The sequence below is a fragment of the Schistocerca serialis genome, chromosome 1 (genome assembly GCF_023864345.2).
Source record: "Schistocerca serialis cubense isolate TAMUIC-IGC-003099 chromosome 1, iqSchSeri2.2, whole genome shotgun sequence".
NCBI lineage: Eukaryota > Metazoa > Arthropoda > Insecta > Orthoptera > Acrididae > Schistocerca > Schistocerca serialis.
Genome location: NC_064638.1, coordinates 307,983,033 through 307,995,246, shown reverse-complemented (window position 1 = coordinate 307,995,246; position 12,214 = coordinate 307,983,033). Strand labels below are relative to the sequence as shown.

At 38.3% G+C, this 12,214-nt stretch overlaps 1 protein-coding gene across 1 annotated transcript in view; it reads left to right on the top strand.

The window, feature by feature from the left end:
- Positions 1 to 12,214, top strand: part of LOC126469251 (F-box only protein 9) — an 83,861-nt gene that overhangs the window by 45,440 nt on the left and 26,207 nt on the right. The window contains exons 4-6 of the mRNA XM_050096617.1: positions 6,043 to 6,208; positions 9,658 to 9,770; positions 10,720 to 10,883. Of these exons, the coding sequence (XP_049952574.1) occupies positions 6,043 to 6,208; positions 9,658 to 9,770; positions 10,720 to 10,883 (443 nt within the window). The remainder of the gene's footprint in view (positions 1 to 6,042; positions 6,209 to 9,657; positions 9,771 to 10,719; positions 10,884 to 12,214) is intronic.

Here is a 12,214-nt window from a genome sequence, read left to right as displayed (position 1 = left end):
ATCAACTACAGGAAAATTAAAGAGAAATTTGCGAAAAAGAGAAGCAACTGTAGGAATATCAAGAGCTCAGACGGATACTAAGCAAAGAAGGGAAAGCAGAAAGGTGGAAGGAGTATACAGAATGTCCCATTTTAATATATACCGACCAATATCCCTGGAGCAGCACAATTCTGCAGAAAAAAAAAGTCTCTAGTAAAAGTTGTAAGTTTTGAAGTGGGTCATGGATTGGTTACCTTGAAATGACCTTGAACCCTGTTTTCAAGGTCAAACCAAAGTCAAGTTCATTTTAGCAAATTTTAACCCCTATTTTTTAATTCTGTATTTGTATTCTACGGGAAAAAATTTGCATTGTTTGTAGGGAACATTTTTTTCGAAACCCAATGGTTTGTCACTAGGGGGCACTTCATTGTAACTTCACCAGGTTACCAGTATCTTGAGAACAAAGTGAGATCAGGAAAAATTTTTGATGAAAATCTTGTTTCTTAATTCAGTCCACTGCTGATATTTTTGTGAACTTGAAATGGCCTTTGAATTCTTCAGTAGGGATTAACCTGAAAGCAAATACTGTCGTCATTAGTGGAACCCAATGTGCACCACATGGAGGTTGCCCAGCGGACTTCGCACAACATTTGCCCTGGAAAGGGCTGATTAACATGGTTCTCACTGGAAATTTAGGATATCAGATGATCAACTGCCCATTTTTCCTAATGCACATTTGCACTCTCTGTTGGAAACTGGTCTCGACATCATTCAATGTCTGATGGGTGATTGCCAGGAATGCCACCACAATTCTTTCTCTCATATCTTGTGGTGTCGTCGGGGGAGTGGAGTACACCTTCTGCTTCACAGCTCCCCATAAGAAGTCCAATGTGGTAAGTCTGGTGATCTTGGCAGGAATTCACAAATTGCACTACCAATACCAATCCATCGATTCAGGTAACTTGCATTCAGGTACCTTCTGACAGGCAAGTCCTGATGTGCAGGGGCACTGTCATGTTGAAACCACAGATGTCCTCGTGTGTCTAGGGGGATATTTTCTAGTAAAGGAAGCTCCAGATTCTGGAGAATATGAAGATAGTGTAAGTCATTCAGCATCTCGCCATAAAAAACAGGACCAATTTTGTAATCTCCAACTATGCCCATCCAGACATTGATTGGCTACTGTATCTGTGTTTGGCTATCTCTTTGCATGCGAGGGTTTGCTTCTGCCCAATAGTGTGCTTTACATAGCTTGACTCCTACCATGTTGTCAAAATTCGCCTCGTCTGTAAAGAGAGTGCATGCGAAGAAAAAGGTATCACAATGTATTAGTGTATCGGCACATTGACAAAACGCTGGACATCTCTCAGGATCCCCAGGCTGATTTGCTTGGGTGATATATAAATGATACGGGTAGGACTTAAAAGTTCTTAAAACGCCAGATACTGTTGATCGAGGCACACCATGCATTCGCTGAATCTGATCAGTCGAAAGGTGTGGATCTTCAGTGATGATAGCACGAACTCCAAGCACAGTCACCTCTCTCAGGCCCGTCTTTCGTCTCTGCCTTTTCGAGGTCCCTCTTTCAGCTTGTCTTACCAGAGACCTAATTGTAACCTTTGTGGTGTGATGGGCATCGTGATAGCTTTTTGCATACAATCTTTGCGCAGCTGCATAATTATCGCGACACTCGTTAACAGCTTTTATCATTCTCACTATTTCTAACAGTGTGTAATCAGCCATTTTGGACAGATTAGAGTTGAAAAATAAATTGTACTAATCACTTTTACTATTATTGGTTTTCTTAGGTTGAAGGACAACTGACTTATTACAGTGTACGCCACCCATTTGTTTGCACATGCTTGCTGTTTTTTATGCCACAATGTGAAGTCAAAACATACAGTATTCAAGTGCACTCTTTCAGAAAATTACTGAGGTGTGTAACAGATGTGTGTCTTTCTAGAGAACACTTTTACATATCTCGATATTGACATAAATAATAAAGTAATGAAATACTCCATAGTAATTCATCCTTTTCAAGGCAGAAACGAAAGACGGATCTGAGAAAGTCAAATACGAGACAAAGTGACTCAGATAAATTTTTATCTTATGGACGCCAAACATTTGTGTTGAGAATAATTTTGCTTGTATGGATTTGGAAAAATTTTGTTTTGCTGGAATTCATTAGAGCCTCACGAGACGAAATTGTTCTGAGTCCCATGAGGTGAAATTTATCAGAAATCAAGGAGGTGGAATTTTTCTAAATCCCTTAACACATATTTTTCCTGAGCCCATAAGAATAATTTTTGAGAGTCGCACCAGTCAAGAATCATACTAAGTGAGCACAGCCGAGAAATTTTCAGTCTCCAAAGGTAAAATTTCTGTGAACCACCAGTCATGATTTCAAATTCCTCAACAATGACGCTTATTAGTTAGCCTCAAAGCTCCACCCTTCTCTTCTCTGGTTATGCTGCTGATTCAGCTCCCTCAAAGTGGTATACATAAGGTTCCGCTAATGCCGATAGTATTTGCTTTCAGGTTAATCCCTACTGAAGAATTTCAAGACCATTTCAAGTTCAGAAAAATTTCACCAGTGGATAGAGTTCAGAAATCATACAAGATTTTCGGTAACCTGGCAAAGTTACAATGAAGTGCCCCTGGTGACAAATCATTGGGTAAAAAAAAAAAAAAAAAGTTCCCTACAAACAGTGCATATTTTTTCCCATAGAATATGAATATGGGAAAAAAAATATGGGTTACCATTTGCAAAATGACCTTGATCTTGGTTTGACCTTGAAAACAGGGTTCAAGGTCATTTTGAGGCAACCACTCCATGACCCCCTTCAAACCTTAGGACTTTTACTAGAGACTTTTTTCACAGAATTGTGCTGCTCCAGAGGTGTTGGCCATTATAGATTAAAATGAGACACACTGTATAGAGGCTCTACACAAGGGAGTTGCACTTGAATGAAAAGGATGAAGGTGTAGATGAAGATGAGATGGGAGATATGTTACAATAAGAAGAATTTGACAGAGCACTGAAAGACCTAAGTCAAAACAAGGCCCCTGGAGTAGATGATATTCTGTCAGAACTGCTGCTTGCCGTGGGAGAGAGAGCCATGACAAAACTATTCCATCTGGTGTGCAGGATGTGTGAGGTAGGTTAAATGCCCTCAGACTTCAAGAAGAATCTAATAGTCCCAATTCCAAAGGAAGCAGGTGCTGAGAAGTGTGAATATTTCCAAACTGTCAGTTTAATGATTCATGGTTGCAAAATACTAACACAAACTGTTTATGGAATAATGAAACAACTGGTAGAAGCCAATGTCAGTGAAGATCAGTTTGGATTCTGCAGAAATGTCGGAACACGCGAGGCAATGCTAACCCTATGACTCCTCTTAGAACATAGATTAAGGAAAGGCAAACATATGTTTATAGTATTTATAGACTTATAGAAAACTTTTGACAATGTTGACAGGAATACTCCCTTTGAGAGTCTGTAGGTAGCAGGGATAAACTACAGAGAGGAAAAGTGTATTCACAACTTGTACAGAAACTAGACAGCATTTACAAGAGTCAAGGGGCATGAAGGGGAAGCAGTAACTGAAATGAGGCAGGGTTGTACTGTATCTCTGATATTATTCAATATGTACATTGAGTACGCGGTAAAGGAAACCAAAGAAGAATTTGGAGTAGGCATTAAAGTTCAAGTAGAAAAAATATAAAAAAAACTTAAAGGTTTGGCAGTGACATTGTAATTCTGTTGGAGACGGCAAAGGACTTAGAAGAGTGGTTGAATGGAATGGACAGTGGCTTGGAAGGAGGATATGAGATGAACATCAACAAAAACGTAACAAGGGTAATGGAATGTTGTCGAAGTAAATCAGGCACTGCTGAGGGAATTAGACTAGGAAACGAAACACTCAAAGTAGTAGATGAGGTTCATAAAATAACTGATGATGGCTGAAGTAGAGAGGATATAAAATGCAGACTGGCAATGGCAAGGAAAGTATTTCTGATGAAGAGAAATTTATTAACACTGAATACAGATGTAAGTATTATGAAGTCTTTTCTGAAGGTACTTGTCTGGAGCGTAGCCGTGTATGGAAGCGAAACACGGACGATAAACAGATTAGACAAGAAGAGAATAGAAGCTTTTGAAATGTGATGCTACAGAAAAATGCTGAAGATTATGTAAGTAAATCACATAACTAATGAGGGAGTACTGAAAAGAATTAACGAGGCAATAAATTTGTGGCACAACGTGACTAAAAGAAGGGGTTGTTGATAGGGTACATTTTGAGACATTAGTATTGGAGGGAAATGTGGGGGGTAAAAATTGTAGAGGGAGACCAAGAGATTCATTAATTAATGAAGTAATCTGATCCAGAAAGATGTAGCTAGCTGTAGTTATTTAGAGATGAAGAGGCTTGCACAGAATAGAGTAGCTGGGAGAGCTGCATCAAACCAGTCTTTTGACTGAAGACTACAACAATAACAACAGAAGGCAGGACACAGTAAAGGAGAATGGATGTGACAATAAAGGTATAGCCTTCAGAAGTTGATTGATGGTTGGTTGATACTTAGCAACAGAAACTTCCACAGAATGAAACAACATAAAATACACCATATCAGATGACATTGCTGTATTGAAAGAACCATGAACAAAAGCATAAGATAAAATGTAACTGGAGAAATGATGAAACATTTTAGGAAACAGATTAAATAATAAATGTCATGTGACTAGGGCCTCCCATCGGGTAGACCGTTCGCCTGGCGCAAGTCTTTCGATTTGACACCACGTGGGCAACTTGCGCGTCGATGGGGATGAAATGCTGATGATTAGGACAACACAACACGCAGTCCCTGAGTGGAGAAAATCTCCGGCCCAGCCAGGAATCGAACCTGGGCCCTTAGGATTGACATTCTGTCGTGCTGACCTCTCAGCTACCGGGGGCGGACAATAGATTAAATGTGGAGGGAGCATTCAAACAGACAAAATGTATTTGATCAACAGTAAGTGATGTAAACTGATATACAGATGGCCTTCACTGACAGTGAACAGTATCCTTTTATAGAATGTGTCCTGTTAACAAATTCCTAAAAGCAAAAACTTTAATCTTTCACTCCTTCTTCTTATTTGATAATCTTTTTCTCTCAGTTATATTTGGATTGTGCTTCCATCTTTCCTTTTCCATGTTAGTACCCCTGTGCCTCTTTTCATTCATTTTTTCTCGCCTGCATTTTTTCTTGTTCTATACAATGTACTCTAACTGGATTCTTCCCTATTTCTCATTCTCCTTTAATTGGCCTGTTTTTCTTCCAATAAATTACAAAATTAGAGTCTCTACCATTACATTTCATTGCTACTGTCTTCTCATGCAATATAACCCACCCTACAGTAAGTTGCACTACAACCCACCTTAGAAGATGTAGTAGAGGGTGCACAGCGCACATCGCTATCGTAGCAACCCCCTCCCCTCCACTTCCCTTCAAGTCCCTATTTCACCCCTCCATTTCCATTTATTTGAGCATGGTGCCCAAGAAACCTTTGTGCTCTTATTTTTGTTGTAATTATTTCAAGGGATATATGTGGGAGGAAATAATATGTTGACTCTACTTGTAGCAGACATTCTTAAAATTTCAACTATAGCCCTTTCAATTATACGTAGTCAATCTCTTGTAGCTTATGCTATGGACAGATAAGCATATCCTGAAACTTTTCCCTTGTGTAAACAAACCTGCTGTGTCCCAGATTTCTGAAAGATCTTTCCATTCGTTTCTATACATGTGCTTTTTCTAATCTTTTGTGGTCACTTCTCTTCTAAGTGATGAAAACCGTTTGATTGAGTGTCCCAGTGCAGTAACAACAGCAGTGACAGCAGTTTTTTTTCTCCTAATATAATGAGGGTAGCTTTGAGACTTACAATTTTAACCATTGATTTTTACTGCCACTTTTACTCTGATTGCTTGTTGAATATGCATTTTATTGCTCATATGCATATGTTAATACTCTTTTTTTATTTCAAGTAAATGAAATCAAATTCCATTCTTCTCTTTCAGGCTAAGAACTTCTTTCTGAAAGGGATGGAGTATGAACAGGACGGCAAATTATATGATGCTATTAGGTTTTACCGAAGAGCTGTTCAGTTAGTGCCAGATATTGAATTTCGTCTGTATTCGTCGAAGATGCAGAACCAGAAAGAAGAGGATGAGGAAGATGATACAAGTATAATAATTTTATTTTTTGCTACTGTTTTATTTCGGTTTTCTTTCTTTGTTACTAAAAGGACAAATCCTTGATATTGTACTTACACAGTGTGAAAAATCATGGCAAAATGAGGGACTAATCAAATCGGATGACACATTGACACAACTAATACCCTCCTTTATACTAGGAGGGTAAATCAATTATTGTCCGCAATTTAGTTATATTTTGGTAGTACTGTCATTTTTCGTTGGAGACTCATGCTTTGTTTATCTGTTGTTATATCTTTGCAATTCTGAAGCTGCTGGCTTGGTTTTGTTTTCGCTGCCATGCTCCGTTGTCTATTTGCACCAAAGAAGAGCAGTGTTCAGTGGTCCATTTTCTGTGGTTGTAAGGCATATCAGGGGCCAAAATTCATCGAAGACTTTCAGTACAGTATGAGAACAGTGTTTTGCCACAGCGGAGTGTCTACGAATGGATTGAAAGATTACGTAACGGTCGCACAAGTGTTATGCACGATGAAGTAGCCGGACGACTGTTTACTGTCACAAATGAAGAGACCATTGACCATTCACATGAAATGATTCTGTTAGGCAGATGATTAACTGTTGACGAAGCGCACATCGTCTGCAAATTAGTCACGGTTCTGCCTGCGAAAACATCCACAGCAGACTTGTGTTTCATAAAGTTTGTGCAAGGTGAGTCCCAAAACAGCTCACACAGTTGCATCAACAAACACGCTTGGACATCTGCAAAAAACATTTGGATCGCTATGGTAACGAAGGGGACAACTTCTTAGACAGGATCATTACTGGTGACGAAACATGGATCCATCATTACGAGCCAGAGAGTAAATGGCAGAGTATGGACTGGAAACATCCAAATTCGCCGTGCAAGAAAAAGTTCAAGACCCAACTGTCCGCAGGAAAACTGATGCTTATGGTTTTTTGGGATGCACAAGGTCCAGCACTGGAACTTTATGGGGAAAGTGGCACAACAATAAACAGTATACATTACAGTGAGATGCTTGCTACCAGGCTAAAGCCTGCAATTCGAAGCAAATGCCGAGGATTGCTGTCAGAAGGTGGTGTGTTGTTGCACGATAATGCCCATTCGCATACTGCTACCCGCATTGCTGGATCATCCTCCATATAGTCTCGATCTTGCTCCCTTCTGACAATCACTTGTTTGGGCGTTAAGGGGCCGTTGATTTTCCTCGGACAAAGCAGTGAAAGAAGTGATGCATTCGTGGCTCACAGTTCAACCAAGAACCTTATTTTATGAGAACCTTCTTTTATGAGGGCATCAGGAAGCTTGTATAATGATGGACCAAGTGCGTTGAAACGCGAGGAGACTATGTCGAAAAATAATGTTCTTGTAAGTTTCCTATTTGATTACAATAAAATTTTATAACTACTTTGCGGGTAATAATTGACTTACCCTCGTAGATTCTGATGCCTCATTTTATCCACACTGGTTGGTTGTAACTGGTGTGATTGTGCTTTATTTATCTTAGTAAAACGTAGTTATACAAAATGGACTTAAAACCTGTGTGATTGTGTTAAGCATGGGCATATGTAGAAATTTTTCCAAGAGGGGCAAAATACTGAAATTGCAATTTTTTATGTAACTTATTTCATAAGTTTGAAAATCTGTCTTGCCTCAAATAACTAAATCTCTTGAGAACTACGCAAAACTTTGTGTACCTCAAATGACTGATAGTTATCCAGTTATTATTTTATTCATGGCTGTAATATTCAGTGACTGTAGTATATACTTCAAAATAAATTTCAGTCGTCAGTTGTTAGATATTTTTATTTCACTTTACCAGTTTCGAGAAATTAATTTGCTTGCAAAATTCAGGATACAATAAATCTTTAGGCCTTTGCATTTACAGGAGTTGTAAGAAATATATTACAAAAACTTACTTGGTATTGATTTATCGGATATCTGTGTGTTCTTCATAGAAGGATAATGCCATGATATGTCCAAAAATGCACATATTTTATTAATTATTGTAAATACAGATTGACAATTTATGATAACTGAATCGCATGTCTGTGTAAAGCTGTTGTGCTAGCAGCGTGGAACATATATAAAAGGATATAAAATTATAACTAAGGTATATAAAGAAGTTATATGACAATATTATGAAAATGGTAGTTGCTACTCACCTGTCCTTGTACCCTTAAGTGAGGACTGTCCTGCCCACTATCCTTCCCACCCCTCCAACAGTGGTATTCCGCTGCCCACTGAACCTACACAACACCTTTGTCCATCCCTGCTCAACCCCTGCTCCCAACCCCTTGCCTCATGGCTCATATACCTGTAATAGACCTACATGCATGACCTGTCCCACACATCCTCCCACCACCATCTAGTCCACTCCGGTCACAAGTGTCACTTATCCCAACAAAGGTGGGCTGGGCTAGTCACAGTATTTTCCATTGTGAAAGGCAGTGTTAATCTATAGTTTAGCAGCATCATAGACAATTAATGCTGGAAATTCAAGAGTATTCTGTAATGAATAAAAAATGTGTACGCAGAATCCATAAGGAGCAAGTCCCCCCCCCCCCCCCCCCCTCCTTTGTCTCCAATCCCCTCATCCCCCACCCCCACCATGCCCCTACCACCCTTACAGATACCTATATTTCCACTCAGTTCGGCATTTCTTACCGATGATGGTTGTTAAATAGTGGAATAAATAATTATACTACAAGCGTCTTGGTGACTAAATTTCTTAGATAGCTGTCTACTCGTTATTTCCTTCTTGATACATTCCAACAGTAAAAAAGTGTCTCATAGCTTGATAATCCTTTAGAAACAATGTCCAAATTAAACTCATTGATTAATCAGCCCTCAGGGAACATATTGTTTATTGTTGTGTTGCCATTTATCTGTATTGCTATTTCTAGTATCACTTATTGACAGTAAATTGAATGAATAAGGGGGGTGCTCTTCTTCCTTATTTGCAGAAAAACTCATAAAGTTACCACTGAAGACACCATATAAGTCTTATACTATATGCCACTCACTGAAATAAGCTCTCTGACAGCTTGGTACATTGTTGCCAGCTTTAAACCACCAAGAGCGAAAGGCTGCCGCAGCCCTGGCTGAAAGCCCTAGTTGCCTAGAGCTGCGACAACACTGAGACGTTGCCATAGAAACATTAACAAAATTATGTTACATGTTGGTTTGTGGCCGATGTGAGATGCATATGTGCCAAGCCTGCTTCAATTGTACAAACTCTCTTGCTGTATGCACTGTAGTGATTTTTGTAACCTCATATTATGTAATCTGTTAATGCTTTACAGTGATGGTTTGTGACATCAACACATTATCATTAGATATTGAAAAATATTATATTGCTTGAAAAGCACTTTTAGTGATGCTGTTTGCTATGTGTAAATGCACCTGCATATTTAAATTCTATTCTTCAGTTTTACCAGATATTTATTTAATAATTACAGATGGAAATGAAGAAGATTCTAGTGACTCAATGGATGAGGTTGATGTGTTGGATCGAGCCCAGAAGGTGTTTAACAAAACTCACTGTATTTGTTTACCAGAGTACCCACAGAAGGTATGTATGTCCATACAGACGTAGAACATTACTGTGCAATTATTGCACTTCATAACTTACTTAAAAGTGTACGTAATTCTATAATCTGCAGTTCAATGATACGCAATTGAAAGAACGTAGTCTCTGCTATTTCTGTTCAACCTTTGCACAAGTGTTATGTTGTTCACAAATCTTATTTGAGAGAAGACTTATTAGAAATGTAAATAATATCTGTGTGAATCTAGTAATCCAATTATTTTCCAGACAAAGCTAAATGCATTTACAGAAAGTATTTTTCTTATGGAATAGTCATACAGCATTTTATTTTTATACCAATAAACTTACATACATTATTATTGTAGCCTGTAAATTTTATGAACCCCTCAACCCACTTAATACTTTCAGAAATTAGTTCGTTTATGTAATTTCAACAGTATAGTATGTATAGATGACAGCATCATCCAGTGATGCAAAGCATTATTCCGTACTACTGAAAAGGTTAAACATAACAGCTCTTTGTAGTTGATGAGCCTATCAGAAGCAATCTTAAGTTGCCTTCCGTTAAAGAAGTTGCAAATTCTTTTCAAGAGATCAACTATTCTGCCATCTGATATGTGTTACTAGAAAAGTGTTTGGAAGTGGCATGTATTGCAGACTAAATCAATTTCCATTTTTTTGCTTGTATTGGTGGTTGGCCCAGAACATACTAAATAACCTCCTTATCAATGATATTCTTAATCTAGAGGAGCAACAGCACGAATCTGAAAGTAAAATACCAGTAGGCTTAGAAATTTAAAGGCTTCATCAAAACTTTACATTCACTGCTATCAAACTATAAAGAAATATGCTAGAGTACATAAAGTGTTTACATGGAAAGAAAGTTAAATCACAGGTTTCAATATGTTGGAGCTTATTTGTATCTATTGCCCATGTTGTATATCCCAGCACTGATGATTGTTGATGTTGACAGACAACACACATATCAGCACTGCCATTGGAGATAATGCTGTATATAATGCGGTGGGTGGTGTCCTCAGAGTTAGACATTCGATCACTGGAAATGTGCTCACGTGTTTGCCGTGGCTTCTACCTGTGTTGTCGGGATCCAAAGATTTGGAGGCTAGCATGTACCAGGTGAGAAACTAGAGTAGACTAAGTCATATTTGACTACTAAAAATAATAAGATGGAGTTACATTACGATATTTAGAAACAAGTCAGTGTGCAGAGTCATATTGAAAGTTTTAAAACTCTTATCTGTTGCTGCTGGTTGTTTAAAACCAAGAAAGACAGTAAACAGTTGCATCTGCTGTTAGTAATTCAAATGAAATGACACAATTTCAGAGACTTAACTGGTCTTGTACAGATTCCTGTCCTTGGTACGAATTTTCACATGCCACTTCAGTCATGTTGTTACTAAGTTGTGTAAGATTCCTCTTGCTCAACCTGCTGTGTGGACTCTAGTACTTTGTTTTCCTATACTTGTCTGTTGTACTGAGGCAGCAGTGGAGTTGAAACGAGAGTGTTTTTGGATGATGACTTTTTTTGTGATTTTAAAATATGATTGACTGCAAATCACTGTTTGTAAAAGCTGTAGCAGGTTTTTAGCATTTCTTCAGTTTCCATTGCAACAATCCTCAGCTGATTTAATGAGTTCAACCATGAGAGAAACTGTCTTGAAACGAAATTTTGTCATGGCTTCTGGTGACATCCACTACTGAAAAAAACTAGTTATGAGTTAGGGCTATGATTGAAGAGGATTTCCTTTGCACCTGTCAAGAAACTGAGTGCTGTTTTTGGGATTAGATCAGCAGAAGTTTGTAAAATCCTGCATGATGAACTGTGGTTAAAACATCTGGATATCACACTTATTAACCTCTGTACAAAAAACTTTCTACATTGAATTCGGCCATCAGATACTAAAAACATTAATTTTACATCTGTAAGGTAAGAGCAGTATTTAATGTTACAAATGAAGAATTTAGGCTGTACCAGTTGTACACTGAAATGAGGTGGTAATCATGTATTTCTATCTTCCTGGAAGGTAACCATCCACTAAAGTGAAAGGAAATAAGAATTTCGTGCAGATTCTTTAGAACAGGTGGGTTACAATGGCACCATTTTTGTAGATATAAGCAAAACAGTAACTTTAGATTGGACTTAATCAGCCAAATTCATCACATAATCAGGGGCAATAATGCAACATTGCAGAGGAACCATGGAACCCATGGGATACTGTGATAAGGCTGCCTAGATCATTACCGAATCCCTGCCGTTTCACTCTTGGGATGCAAACTCGGCCAAAAGTTGGAAATAGTGTGAAATAAAGACTCATCCATCCAAGTGACAGTCTTCCATTGTTCCATCATCCACATTTATGGCTTCAGCACCTTGTTGTCCTGTGGTTTTGAAATTTCAGCTTGCTCTTCAATTACCAGTTTATGGAGCCCCTTTTTGTTGTTTTGTT